This window comes from Erithacus rubecula, assembly GCF_903797595.1.
Source record: "Erithacus rubecula genome assembly, contig: scaffold_573_arrow_ctg1, whole genome shotgun sequence".
Classification (NCBI taxonomy): domain Eukaryota; kingdom Metazoa; phylum Chordata; class Aves; order Passeriformes; family Muscicapidae; genus Erithacus; species Erithacus rubecula.
The window spans coordinates 14478-29401 of record NW_027635765.1 but is presented as its reverse complement, the minus strand read 5'-3'; the positions used below and the strand labels follow the sequence as shown (position 1 = coordinate 29401).

The 14924-nt window shown below is 44.9% G+C and overlaps 1 protein-coding gene across 1 annotated transcript; it reads right to left on the bottom strand.

Moving 5' to 3' along the window:
* Nucleotides 1-12826: 12826 nt before the first annotated feature.
* Nucleotides 12827-13708, bottom strand: LOC306816416 (olfactory receptor 14I1-like; the record flags this gene model as incomplete). The annotated part of the gene is made up of 1 exon (XM_079332854.1): nt 12827-13708. Exon 1 carries the CDS (start codon nt 13589-13591, stop codon nt 12827-12829), a length of 765 nt encoding a protein of 254 aa, XP_079188980.1. The 5' UTR covers nt 13592-13708.
* Between the last annotated feature and the right edge of the window lie 1216 nt (nt 13709-14924).

Here is a 14924-nt window from a genome sequence, read left to right as displayed (position 1 = left end):
ATTATAAGGCTCCCCTTGTAGTTTATCTTTCGATATTTGAGATACAAGTATGTATTTGTGGAATTTCTGCTTGGTCAAATAAGAGAAGTAAGCAGCCAGCTGTGTGAGCTAATGGAGAAGGGGGATTTCCAATAATTTAGAGGAGAGAGCAGAAATAATCAGGACTCTGTGTGATTAGTATTTTCATATTCTGAGACTACTAGGTCAAGGAAAAGAGCTGGTATAAAATAAAGGAACTTGAGGAAAATAACAAACAAACAAACAATAACAACAACAATAAAAAAACCAAACTGGAAAGAACAATGGGCACCAGCCAGAGCAAGGAGATTTCTAAAGTCAGTCCCCTAGGCTTTATTCTGGCACATTGGAGAGAACTTCTGAGGTAATGAGGTATTGAAATCTTGTGAAGTTGTGTACACAATGCTGGCCACTTTATAAATTGGGACAACGCATCTGATGGTCGTCTTCAGGTAGTTTGGATTATGAAACCATATTGCAGTTGATGTTATTTTTAAAGAGTAGAAAAATGGGAGGAGGTGACATACACTGATATGTTTTTCTCTCTCTGAATGGCAGAGAAGTTGTGAGATTAGGCCTCCCTCTGATAGAACACTAATCTTAGAGAATTAGGATTCTAGTTACCTTGATGAAAATAAGTAAAAGTTAGAAGTTAGAAGGAGGTAGTTATCTTAAACTTAAATAATTGATTGTCTGTCCTTTTATGTTTACTCAGCTGTGCTTACAATGGGAAAAGATGAAAATAGTAAGCAGACCCAAAGAAACATAGACAATGCAATCAGAAACCCATTCTTTGAAAAATTGGACTATCCCCAGAAATCGCTTGTATTGTCAGTGATAGAAAAGGTCAAGAGTTTAGGGTGAGGAAGACAGTCCTTTTAAGAACCCTCCCCATGAAAATGACCCCAGACTCAATTTAAGAAGTCAATCACGCATGCTTCATAACTATTCAAGGTAATTATTATAGGAAGCAGGGGATGGGAGGGGCTGTTATTATGAATATGTATTTGTTTGAATCCTTTGCCAATAAATAGACTCTGTGATCACCTGTGATTTTGCTGTGTGTATTAGAGGATTACCTCATGCTGCTGCCCAGCATTGAATAAATATACACTTTCTAACTTTAAACTGTTAGAGAGTCTTCTGTCCGTCACAGTTGAGTATCGGTATTAGACCAATACTCATATTTTGATAATTCAGTTGGCCAATCTGGTGGGACCCTGCTCTCTCTGGCCGAGGGGCCAGGGGGATTCGGGACCCCTCCAGGGCGCCCACCTGGGATCTTCCTAGGAAGAGGGCTCCTTTTCCTCACTAGCACTGCGGGGAGCAGAACTAGAACTGCCAGAGATACGGACAAAAAGGTATGCTTAAAACTTACAGACAGGTACCTGTAAGAGAGTCAAACTGGTAAGACACTGCAAGACGTTGAGCGCACAGTGAAAAAGCCTAAGTGGATTTGTTTGTAAGTTTCCACGGAATTTGGCAGTGGTTTGTGTTCCAGGTGGGGCTGGTAACAGCTCCAGGAGCTCTTGCCCGTAGTGGGGGATAGCGGCGGGCCGGTCGTGGCCCCGGGAGCAGAGCTCACACGGCAGTGGGTCAGCAGAGCTCGGGCAGTGGCAATAACAGCACTGCCAGTATTGCTGTGGTACTGGAGCAGTGGTGGCTCCAGTTTGATTTGTGGTTTAAAGGTGGTGTGGCAGTAATTTCCAGTCTGGGTCACCAAGCTTGCAGGCATCGGTTTGTGGTGACTCCTTTTGTGGGCTTGATCACAGTTTGCGTGTGCTGAATGTATGTGTGTGTTTGAGTGTGCAGCTTGTTTTTGTGAGCTTTGTGTGCGTGAATTGTGGGTCAGTGGAGTGCCATATATGCTTTGGTTTGTGTGCTTTTGGGAGTGTGTTGGCAAAGGTTTTGTGTTTGTAAGTTGTGTGTATTTTAAGCTTTAAAATTGTTAGTATGAGAAGTGGTGTTTTGACTAAGTGTAGTTAGTTTTTAAGTGCAAAGGGGTGAGGCAGCAAAGTGAGCCCGGAGCTGCTTTCTTCCCCCACCGCAGAAGAAAAAAAAAAAAAAAAAGAAAAGAAAAAAGAAAATAAAAGTGTTTTGGCCAAAGTGTGATGTGTGTCTTTTTGAGTTATTTTAAGTGATTTGGTTAATTGGTTTTTACTGTTAACTCATTATTTTGTTGCCTCCTTTTATCCCTTCCCTTTTCCTTTGCTGGATAGAAGGTTCAGGGAGGGGGATCCCAAGACAAAGGAATTTTTCTGTCCAAGAAAGGCTTGTGGGTGTAACCCCTGAGTTGTGTTTCACTGTGTAGTTTGTTGTAAATTGTGGGTCAGATAAGAGTATAAGTGGAAGATCTTTGCACCAAGTTACTGCTTAGTGAAGCTCCAGAGCTAGGATAAGGTTAAAAGGCATTGAGAGAAAAAGGAATTTTCAGTATGGGTGCAATTGAAATCAAAGAGGTTCCTAAAGGTAGTCCTTTGGGATGTGCTTTGGCATATTAGACAGAGCTGGTGGACCATAAAAATACAGAAACTAAAAGAGAGCTAATTAAGTTGTGCACACAGTGGTGGCCACTTTATAAACTTGAGGAGGGGGTGAAGTGGCCCCCATCAGGGACGTTGGACTATAACACTCTGGTACAGCTGATGCTTTTCCTTAGGTGTGAGCAGAAGTGGCATGATGCTCCTTATGCTGACATGATTTTCACTTCTAGGAATCACCCTGAGTGGCAAAGGGCTTGTGGAATTAGACCACCCTCTGACCCTTTAGTGTTGGCTCTTGAGAAAAATAATAAAGGTAATAAGGAAAAGCCCAGGAGGTGTTGCAGCACATGCTCAATAAATCAAAGGTGTACACATCCTGACAAGGTGTATTGTATGGAAAATCAGGAAGAGGAGACAGAGGAATTCCTCAGACCACCCCATAAAAGACAAGGAAGGGAGAGGGTGGTAGGGGAAGTAGATTTGAAATTGCCATCAACTTCAGGATTTACGTCTGCTTCATCCCCTGCTTCATCCTCACTTGAGAGAACAGCAATTAATATGGGAGACCCCTCCCACTCCCGAGTCACAAGAACCAACCCAACAGTATCCACCCTATTTTATGTTATGCTATTTTATATTTATGCTATTAAACAGAATTCCTCTCAAACTCCTTCTGTATATCTAGACCAGTTGCGAGGAGCAATGCATCAACAGACCACTCTGGATACTGAATCTGATAAGATAATACAACAACTGGAAAATGTGTTTTTAGGACAATCTACAGATGACATCAAGTGAAAGCTCCAGAAGATGCAAGGCCCAGCAAGTCGGAACTTGGAGACTTTGCTAGATGAGGCATGGAAAGTTTTCAGCAAGTTAGCAGAGGGGTGTAAACCAGAGATAAAAAAAACCTAGTAACAATAATACAGGAAAATGTAAAAGGGCTATTGGTCAACCTAAAAAAGCATATTTTTGTAAACCATAAAAGTATAAAGTGGGAAAACAGTGGGGAATTAATCAATTTTTTATATGCCTAAAGCTCCATCTGCACATTTAGGCAGGGATCTGCTAGAGCAGCTGGGAGCAAAAATAATATTTAAAAATTGGGAAATTAGTTTGGAGATAAACCATCAACAGTATGTGGAATTGTTAAGTTGAAAATTAAGAAGAAATTATTTAAAATAAAAAAAGATCAGGTGTTCCCTGGAGCCTGGGACTCTAATATAGTAGGGCAAGCAAAGAATGCTCTGCCAGTACAAATCTGTCTTAAAGAAGAACAATCAGTAACGGTCAAACAATATGCCTTGAAATGGGAAGACAGAGAAGGAATTACCACAATCGTTGAAAATTTTTGCAAATAGGACTATTAAAAGAATGTCAATGCCCCTAAAAAAAGCCTGATTAATCATACAGGTTGGTACCAGATTTAAGAGCTGTTAATAATAAAACTGAACTTTTATGCTCAGTGTTGCTAACCCCTACACCTTGTTAACTCTTTTAACACCGGAACTAACCTGGTTTACTGTTTTAGATTTGAAGGATGCTTTCTTGTAACTCCCTCTCCATGAAGCCAGCCAGAAAATTTTTTCATTTGAATAGGAAAGTCCCAAAACTGGACGTAAAATTCAGCTCACATGGTGTGTACTGCCCCAGGGGTTCAAGAACTCCCCTACTATCTTTGAAGTACAGGTGGCAAAGGATTTGGAGTTTTGGGAACCTCCACCTGGAGAAGGACAGCTGCTTCAGTACGTGGATGACGTCCTAATAGCCACCTGGACCCAAGAGGCATGTGTGGATTGGACAGTGAGCCTCCTAAACTTTTTGGGCCTGCAGGGGTACTGGGAATCCCAAAAGAAAGCCCAGATGGTGAAACAAAAGTAATTTACCTGGGCCATGAAGTAAGTGCTGGACAAAGAACCTTGGGGAGAGACCATAAGGAAGCAATATGCCAAACCCCAAAACCCCCAACCAGTGAAAGAACTGAGAACCTTTCTGGGCATAACGGGGTGGTGCAGACTGTGGATTTATAACCATGGATTGTTTGTTAAACCCTGTATGCCTTAATCACAGAAGGGATCTACAGTGGACAATAGAAGCAACACGAGCCTTCAACCAACAGAAGAAGGCTCTTATGTCAGCTCCAGCCCTGGGACTTCTAGATGTGAGTATACCATTATTTCTCTTTTCTCACAAAAACCAAGGGATTGCTCTGGGAGTACTAGCACAAGACCTGGGGCTGTACCAGAGGGCAGTCACCTACCTCTCCAAACAGCTGGACACAGCAGCCAAGGGGTGGCCAGGGTGCCTCAGAGCTGTTGCAGCAGTAGCAGTGAACATCCAAGAGACACACAAATTCACCCTAGGCCAGAAGATGACTGTGCTAGTATCCCACACAGTGTCTGCAGTCCTGGAGGCAAAAGGGAGACATTGGCTTTCCCCACAAAGATTTCTAAACTACCAGGCCATACTGGTAGAACAAGACGATGTTGAAATTGTGGTAACTAACATTGTGAACCCAGCTTCTTTCCTCAGCAGGAGCATGGGAGAGCCAGTGATCCACAACTGCCTGGAGACCATTGAAGCCACCTACTGCAGTTGCCCGGATCTGAAGGACACCCCTCTCGAGGAGGCTGAGAGCTGGTTCACTGATGGGAGCAGCTGTATCATCAGTGGAAAAATACATGCTGGGTATGCAGTTACTACAGGCAGAGAGGTAACAGAGTCTGGACCATTGCCAACAAACACCTCTGCACAAAAAGCTGAAATAATCCCCTTAACCCGTGCTTTAGAGCTGGCAAAAGGAAAATAAATCAACATTTATACAGATTCAAGGTATGCATTTGGAGTGGTACATGCACATGTAACAATTTGGAAAGAAAGAGGACTGCTGAACTCACAAGGGAAAAATATTAAACATGCCCAAGAAATACTAAAACTATTAGATGCAGTTCAGTTACCTGAAAAGGTAGCTATTATGCACATGAGGGCACACCAAAAAGTGAGCTCAGAATTGGAAGAAGGAAATATGCTGGTGGACAGAGAGGCAAAAGATGCAGCCAAAGGTGAGGTACCCAATGAAATAGTTGAGGCAGCATTAATTCCAGATGGAAAGATCTGTATTGAACGTAAGCCAGTATATAACAAAAAGGATAAAAATTTTATTAAGGAAGAAGAAGCAACTTATAACAAGGAAGGGTGGGCTGTAACCAAAGAAGGAAAAGTTGTAGTATCTTCTTACTTGTTGTGGTCACTTTGTGCTAAAAGAACATGAGAAAACACACTGGGGGATGAACGCACTGTGCAATTATTTAAAGGATAGAATTCTGGCTAGAAAATTACAAGGCACAGTTACACAAGTAACTCGTTTGTGTGGTCTTTGCCTCCGAACTAATCCTAAACACATTCCAAAGCCTAAAGTTGGACAAATTGGGAAGGGTTGTGGACCTGGGCAGCAATGGCAAATTGATTTTACAGAATTTTCCAGGAAATGGGGGTATCGTTACTTATTAGTGTTAGCAGATACTTTTCAGGATGGCCAGAAGCCTTCCCTACCCAGACAGCTAAGGCACGAGAGGTGATCAAGGCATTGTTACAAGAAATAATACCACGTTTTGGAGTCCCAGTCGCTTTATCTTCTGATAGAAAGCCACATTTTATCTCAAATATTTGTCACCACTTGGAAATTGATTGGAAATTGCATACTCCATATCACCCTCAATCCAGTGGCCAAGTAAAGAAAATGAACCGTATGATCAAACAACAAATTGTTAGGCAGGGACAAGAGGCAAATTTGCCTTGGCCCCAGGCTCTTCCTCTGCATTATTACGGATTAGAACAAAACCAAGAACAAAGGGAAATTAAGCCCTTTTGAAATACTGTATGGGAGACCATATGCAGTCCAAGAAGAAATAACACCCATTCAAGTAGAGGAACAAACGCTACACAAATACATGGTGGCCCTAAATAAACAACTTAGAAAAACTGAAAAATATGTTGCTGGGGCCCATAGCAGAGAATTAGATAGACCAGTACATGATGTACAACCTGGGGATTATGTATATGGTAAGTCTTTTGCAGAGAAGACTTTGGAACCACATTGGAAAGGACCATTTCAGGTACTCCTCACCACCTTCATGGCTGTCAAGATCAAGGAACAGAAGGCATGGATCCATCATTCCCAAGTGAAGAAGGCTCCTGAAGAAATTTGAAAAATTGCACCAGACAACAGAGACCTGAATCTGAAATTCACCAAGAACAGCGAGCAATGGGCTTATAGCTATCATGGACATAATGCAAATGGTTGTGACACTTGTGGTCATTACCACGACTATAATAAGAGTCAAAGCAACACCACATCTGTACAATGTAAACAGGATTTATCGATGCCAAGGAAAAACGTACAATCCCTACTCTCGTAGGGCTTTGAGCAGAATGTTAAGGGTCACAAAAGCAAATATGTGGGAAGAGAGGAATGTTTGGGGATGTGAATATGTATTCGTACAAGGTAGGTTCCATGAGACTTACCATCCACCCATGGAACTCATCCAAGTTGGTCCTGGATGCTGTGACAAATGTTTGATCACGTGTCCTGAATTTAGACATAAAATTGAAGGATGCGCAGCCAAAGGGTTTGATCTTGATTTTAATGTTACTCAGTATTGCATTGAGCTTCACAAAATCAAAACCAAATCAACGCCACCAGTGTCAGAGAGGGCTGTAAGAATACAAACTCCAATTAGTTCAAAGAAAAAGGAACAACCCATAATTCCCACAATTACTAAAATCGGACCATATGCTATTAAGAAAACAAAAATTCAGAGACTGCTAACTAACCCAAAATGGTCTCTAAAGTGAGTAGAAATGGGAATGCAGGTAAGTGCTTCTACCATTCAGCCAGAATGTGCCCCATTTCTCAAAACTACTTTTGTGGAATGGACTACTTGGCTTCAAAGCTATATGACCTCTAGTTTTAAGAAAAAGAGAGACCTCATTGGGATATTAGGAACAGGATTGAGAGTTTTAAACCCAATGGACTCAGCGGTGCTAATGAACAAATTGACTGTGATGGGAAGTGATTTAGTTATATTACAGCAGTCTTTGCAATCTTCTTTGTTAGCACTAGGTAACAATCATTGGAAACTAATCAAAATATTACCAAAATGGGAAAACATAGAAGAGCAAGACCATGAGGTAATAATTAAAGCCCTAGGCACAGCTAGTGCAAACATTTCTCAGGCTCTTGAATGTACTCAAGCACAAATGTGGATGCAGTCAGTGGCTGCCGTAGTTATCAGGGAAGGTGAAGAAGGGATATTCCCTGCTGAAATTCACAAAATTGTTTGGGATAATGCCTCTTCAACCTTGGTGGGTTTTGGTTAATTTTACCTATGACCCTGAGACAAATAGAGTGACAGCTTTTGTTTTAACTATACATAGTGCATCCGTGAGCTTAATACACCCAATAGTTGCTCTAGGACTAAATCATGAAGGGACTGTACTGTATCCTTCTGAACATAGAATGTGGGCATGAAAAGTTGAAGAAAAATGGCAGACCATTAACCTAGAGCCGTGTTCTATGAGAAAACAATTGGAATATATATGTGAGGGAACTTTAGAAGACGACAAAGATACTTGTCTAGACATGGACCAAAGCATTTACCACTTTGAAATGCATCTAACCAACCAAACAAATTTACTTCTGTATATAGGACAAGGTTGTGTCTGTCTTAGAATAGCATGTCCCACCATAACAATGGACAATCAAATTGTGAATGAGACTCAGTTCAATTTATGTGTTTGCAATGTTGCTAAAATCAAAGGATGCGACTTTTCCTTTCAGGCACCTGTAATATCTCATCAGTACATAAAGTCAAACCTGGTTACTGTGAAAGAAATATTGCCTGCGCCTATAGGTATGAATTTAACTCTAGTCGCTCAGCTACTGAACCATCAAAAATTAAGAAAAATTTTAAAAGATATTCAAGATGCAGGGAAAAGAACTTTGATCACAATACACCATGACACAGAGACTATAAAAGGGGTTTTTAAAAGATTTGAAGAACATCTGTCTCATCATTGGTGGGATGTGCTATTTGCATGGTCACCAACAGCAACCGGTTTGCTTAATGCCTTAACCCACCCAATCATTGTGATGCTTATTGTAGTTAGTATAAATTTGATTTTGTCTACTGCCGTACTTATTTATAATTGGAGGATACTAAAACAAGTGGCAGACTTAGCATTGCTATAAAAGGCGTATGGCTTGTTCTTAAGAGATCGCTGCCATGCGTCTTGGATAGATGAAGAGAAATACCCATATTGAGTTTAAGAATTTACTAATTTGAAAGGAGAAGTGGGGAATGAAACTCTAATCTTAGAAAATTAGGATTTTAATTACCTTGCTGAAAATAATTAAAAGTTAGAAGTTCAAAGGGAGTAATTATCTGAAATTTTAATAATTGATTGTCTGTCACTTTATGTTTGCTCAGCTGTGCTTACAAAAGGAAAAGATGAAACTAGTGAGCAGATACAAAGGAACATAGACAATGCAACCAGAAACCCATTCTTCGGAAAATTGGACTATCCCCAGAAATCATTCGTATTGGCATTGATAGAAAAGGTCAAGAGTTTAGGGTGAGGAAGACTCACCTTACTTCCTCCTTTTAAGACCCCTCCCCATGAAAATGACCCCAGACTTTAATTTAAGAAGTCAATCACTTATGCTTAATAGCTATTCAAACTAATTGCCATAGGAAGTGGGAGATAGGAGGGACTGTTATTATGAATATATATTTGTTTGAATCCTTTGCTAATAAATAGACTCTGTGATCACCTATGATTTTGCAGTGTGTATTAGAGGATTACCTCCCGCTGCTGCCCAGCACTGAATAAACATACACTTTCTAACTTTAAATTGTTAGTCTTTTGTTCATCACAGTTGAGTATCGGTATTAGACCAATACTCATATTTTAGTAATTCAGAACCAAAAAGAGCATTGTGACCCCATGGAGCCCCATGGACCCAAATATCCACTGTGACAATCTGGAACCTCATGGAACCAAGGGGTCTTTGTGACACTTCAAGGTCTCAGGGAACAAAGAAGTGCAAAGATCTCAAAGATTCCTTGCAGGGTTCTGCCTTGAGGAAAGGGAACATCCTCGCTGGCACCTTGGGCTGACACACACCTGAGAAGTGTGTCTGTTTGCAGTGAGGAAAATTAAAAATTTCAAATTGTTCAAAAAATTTTAAAAAAGGCAAAAACTCCTGTCCATCATTTATCATCAGTCCTGGCTCACCAGGGAGGTCCCAGAGGACTGGAGGTGCCAATGTGATCCCATCCCCAAGAAGGGCTGGAATGAGGATCTGGGGAACTCCAGGCCTGTCAGCTTAACCCCGGTGCCCAGCAAGGTGATGGAACAGATCACCTTGAGAGCCATCACAGGGCACCTGCAGAATGGCTGAGGGATCAGAGCCAGCCAGTGTGGATTTCAATATCTGCATTGATGATCTGGATGAGGGCATTGACTGCAACATCAGCAAATGTGCAGATGACACAAAAATGGGTGTGAGTGTGGATCTGCTGGAGGGTAGGGGGGCTCTGCAGAGGGATCTGAACAGGCTTGATCCAGGTTCCAAATCCAACCAGGTGAGGTTTAACAAGACCAAGTGCCGGGTCCTGCCCTTTGGCCACAACAACCCCTGCAGAGCCCCAGGCTGGGGATAGAGTGGCTGGAAAGTGGCCAGGCAGAAAGGGAGCTGGGAGAACTGATGGAGAGCATGCTGGACATGAGCCAGCAGTGTGCCCAGGTGGCCAAGAAGGCCAATGGCACCTGGTCTGGATGAGGAATGGCGTGGCCAGCTGGACAAGGGCAGTGATTCTTCCCCTGTCCTCAGCACTGGTACGGCCACACCTTGAGTGCTGTATTCAGTTCTGGGCTCCCAAAATAAGAAAGACATGGAGGGGCTGGAGAGTGCCCAGACAAGGGCAACAAGGCTGGTGAGAGGTCTGGAACACAAGAGGAATCGCTGAGGGAGCTCAACTTGTTTATCCTGGAGAAGAGAAGGCTCAGGGGAGACAAGGTGGTGTCAGGGCACAGGTTGGACTTGATGATTTCCAAGGTCATTTTCAGCCTGGCTGATTCTGTGACTCTCTGAAACCACTCCTGCAGCAGCTGCAGGATGAGCACTGGCCCTCCTCTTCAGAAGGTCCAGCAGCCCAGGTCCCTCAGCTTCTCCACACAGCCCCAAAGCCCATCCTGTCAGTCCTGCAGAGCCTCTCCATCCTCAGTGCCCAGAACAGGGAGCCAACACCCAGACACACCAGCCCAGATGTGCCCCCCTGGTCTGTGGTGCCTCTGGCAAGGGAGCAGCAGGAGGCACTGCAGGAGCCTGCAGACAATTCCTGAAGCACTTGTAGGATGATCCTGCTGTACAAGAGATGTTCGCATGGACCCAGCCTGGGGGGGTGGGGAGCCACTTGCGGAGGAATGGTGAGGGGATTGGCCAGACAATCAATGTGATTGATAAAGCATAATCCACTTTATTAAGAGCATCAGACAGTTTTATAGCCCAAAATAGCATAAATCAGCATTTTTCATATTAGTACAATCTTATTGGTTTTTACTATGTACGCCCTCTCTTATTATTGGTTATTGCAAGTGTGAGATAGTAACGCCTACTGAATTTCTAGCCAAAAAGCATACGTGCTACCTCGTTGCTAATCTTGGCTGCTACTTCCCTTATTCTTATACTTATTGCTATATAGTATCCGCCCCAGGGTTATATACCTCATTTGCTACGAGCTTCCCTGGAAGTTAAGGCCTTGATTGAACAATGGACACATGCATTACTTACCGACTTACTCTGCAAATGATGCTAGCTGTATTGCTTCTGCAAAAGTCTCTTAAATGCAAACACTGCTGCTCAGCAAAATCTGCTTAAGAGTAAGGCCTAGCTACTACTTAGCAGGAGCTGCTCTCCTGCAACAAGGCCTCAGCCGAGTCATATCCACAGTTGTGTCCATGGCTTTCTAACCAATTCTCAACACTAGCCAAGGAACTGAAATGGGGAGTTGGGCCAGAGAGGAAAGGGCAAACAAGGATGGGCTGTTTACAGGGGACGGGACAGGGATAGGCAGGAAGAAGAAACCAGGATTAGGAAAGATGAAATAATTCAAAGGGGAAGAAAAGAAAATGCTCAGGGCTCTTTGGCGGTGGCTGCCAGGCAGCCCTGGCTCTGCGCTAGCAGCATCTGCAATGGGACAGGAAACTCACAGCTCATGGTAACAAAATTTCTGCAGAAGTCAGGACAAATCTGAGTGGTGTCCCTGGTGTCCCTCAGCCCTTGCTGGCCCCAGGGGCTGATGGCATTTGTGCTCACTCAGCTCCATCTCCCCACAGCAGCACCATGGGGCTGCTGACGCCTGCTCTGTGCAGTGCAAACAGAGGCTCCTGAGCCAGTGCTGCTGTGTCTGTGCCTGCAAGGATGTGGCACCTGTGTGAGCTGGGAGAGAGGCCAGGGCTGCAGAGGGGAGATGTTGTTGGCAGGTGCATGAGGATGCTCTGGGACGCTGCCCTGGGCTGTCCAGCACAGTGGGGATGGATCAGCCCCTGCTCTGCTGCTCCTTGCCAGGGTCTCCCCCTTGCAGGGACCTTGCAGAGCACCAACCATGCTGTTTGCCCCCAGCCTGCCCACGGCCAGCCTGGGGCTACTCACAGGGGTTTTCTTTGCTCAGCACTGGCCTGGCCAAGTGTTGTGGAGAGAGCCTGGGCAAGGAGACTGGAGCCCCCAGGCCCTGCCCTGAGGTGTCAGCGCTGCCCCAGCAGTGCCCATGGCCTGTCCCTGTTGCAGCCCTGGCACTGCCACCCCCAGGGCTGTGCCCAGCCCCGAGAGCACTCAGGCCCTGCAGCAACACGAGGGGCAGGAGGGCAGCAGGGCAGTGGCACGGGAGCAGCACTGGCACCACCAAGTGCTGCTGCTGCTGGGCATAGCTGCTGTGCCAGCACTGATCTGCCACAGCTGTGCACACAGACATTACTGCTGCAGGTCTAGAGAAGGGAACAAAAGTGGAATTTTTGGAGAAAACTTTGCTGGGAGATCCTTAATACATTTACAGCCAACCAGGAGAATAGACCCTCATTAAGACAGTCTGCAGTCACAGCAAAGATAGAGAGAAATAAAACGAGAGATGGCACAAGTAAAGTTTTTTTTTTTGAGGACAATATTAAAGAAGAAAAACAAAGAAAAAGATTCTCCAAAATTTAATCAATGAGAACTAACACATATGGCTTTTATTACAAGTAATTTTCAGAAATTGGTCTGCAGTTTAATGTTCCTGAAAGCAGCCAGTTATCAGTGTCCACACTGCAGCCTTGAGCTCCTGGTTCCTCAGACTGTAGATGAGGGGGTTCAGGGCTGGAGGCACCACTGAGTACAGAACTGACAGGGACAGATCTAGAGATGGGAAGGAGACAGAAGGGGGCTTCAGGTTGGCAAATGTGGCAGTGCTGATAAACAGGGAGACCACAGCCAGGTGAGGGAGGCAGGTGGAAAAGGCTTTGTACCGTCCTTGCTCAGAGGGGATTCTCAGCACGGCTCTTAAGATCTGCACATAGGAGAAAATAATGAACACAAAACAGCCAAAACATAAACAGACACTAACAGCAAGGAGCCCAAGTTCCCTGAAGTAGGACTGTGTACAGGAGAGCTTGAGGATGTGTGGGATTTCACAGAAGAACTGGCCCAGGACATTGCCATGGCACAGGGGCAGGGAAAATGTATTGGCTGTGTGCAGCAGTGAATAGAGAAAGGCACTGGCCCAGGCAGCTGCTGCCATGTGGGCACAAGCTCTGCTGCCCAGGAGGGTCCCGTAGTGCAGGGGTTTGCAGATGGACACGTAGCAGTCGTAGCTCATGATGGTCAGGAGGGAAAACTCTGCTGAAAGGAAAAAGACAAATAGAAATAGTTGTGCCACACATCCTTCGTAGGAGATGTTCCTGGTGTCCCAGAGGGAATTGTGCATGGCTTTGGGCACAGTGGTGCAGATGCAGCCCAGGTCAGTGAGGGCCAGGTTGAGCAGGAAGAAGAACATGGGGGTGTGCAGGTGGTGGCTGCAGGCTACGGCGCTGATGATGAGGCCGTTGGCCAGGAGGGCAGCCAGGGAGATGCCCAGGAAGAGGTAGAAGTGCAGGAGCTGCAGCTGCCGCGTGTCTGCCAATGGCAGCAGGAGGAAGTGGCTGATGGAGCTGCTGTTGGACATTTCTTCATTCTGGGCATTGTGGATTATTGAAAGCAGACATTGATACACTGGAACAGATTTTCTTGTGTCAATGCTATGTTTTTTTCTTACTAATGTACTCAAAAATGCTTCACTTTCTTTGAAGAAATGTCATTTCTTTTTTTTTTTTTTTTTTTTTAAATTTGTTTTTAGTTGGGGGTTTTTCTGTTAACATATTGTCCCTTTAACTGAAGGGGCAGAAATCGTCTTTCATCACTGAACTCAGCCTGAACAATGGGGAGCCCAAAGAGAATACTGGGCTGCCACTCCCAGTGCTGTCACAACTGCTGGTCCCACACAGCTGGCACTTGATCATTAAATCTCTCTCTTTTTCAGTGTGACTGCACTAAAAACATGTTGGAAAAGTAAGTAGGACTCTTTGATGGGTCTAGTTTCAAAGTCAACTTCTTTGAAGCTTTCGCTCTTTCCTAGACACCAGAAGAGGGAGGGTATCCAGCATTGATGTGGCTTTCTGTTGGCTGGAGTTGTGCCTATTGCAAGCTGTTTCTCTCTATCCAGGCCTTGTCCCTGTCAGTCCTCCAAGAGCCCACCAAACCCTGGGGGCTCAGCTTTACCCTGCAGACCCCTCCCAGCACAGGGTACTGCCCAGGGACAACTCCCTGCCAGCAGGGCCTTAAGGGCAGCTCAGAAAATTTGAAATGCTGCAAGCCAAGGTGCTGGTACTGCTGCTGTCTGTAGGCAGAGGAGGGTGAGGAGGCACTTTGAGAGGGAGATGTGAGACAGATCTACTGATGCCCAGTGGAACAGTGCAGGGGTCTCAGTGACACAACACACCAGACAGCCCCTTTCCCTTGCCTTGAGGAGAAAGCCGAGAGCAGCCCTGGCCATGCACCACCATCTCCGCAGCAGGAGGAATCTGTCCTGATGGGGGTGGCTCCTTCCACCTCCAACTTCTCCCTACAGTGCATGGGGAGCTGCCAGGTAGGCTGAGAGCTGTCCCTGGCAGATGGCACATGCCCTGGGCTGTCCAAGAGCCCTGAGGGCTGCAGGAGCTGCTCTGCAGGACAGCCCTGGGCAGCTCTGGCTGCAGCCCCAGCTTCAGCCCCTGCAGCCATCCCTGGCAGCAGAAGCTTTCCTGCCCTGTCCCTCTGACACTGCCCAGGGCAGCCCTGCTCTGCAGAACATC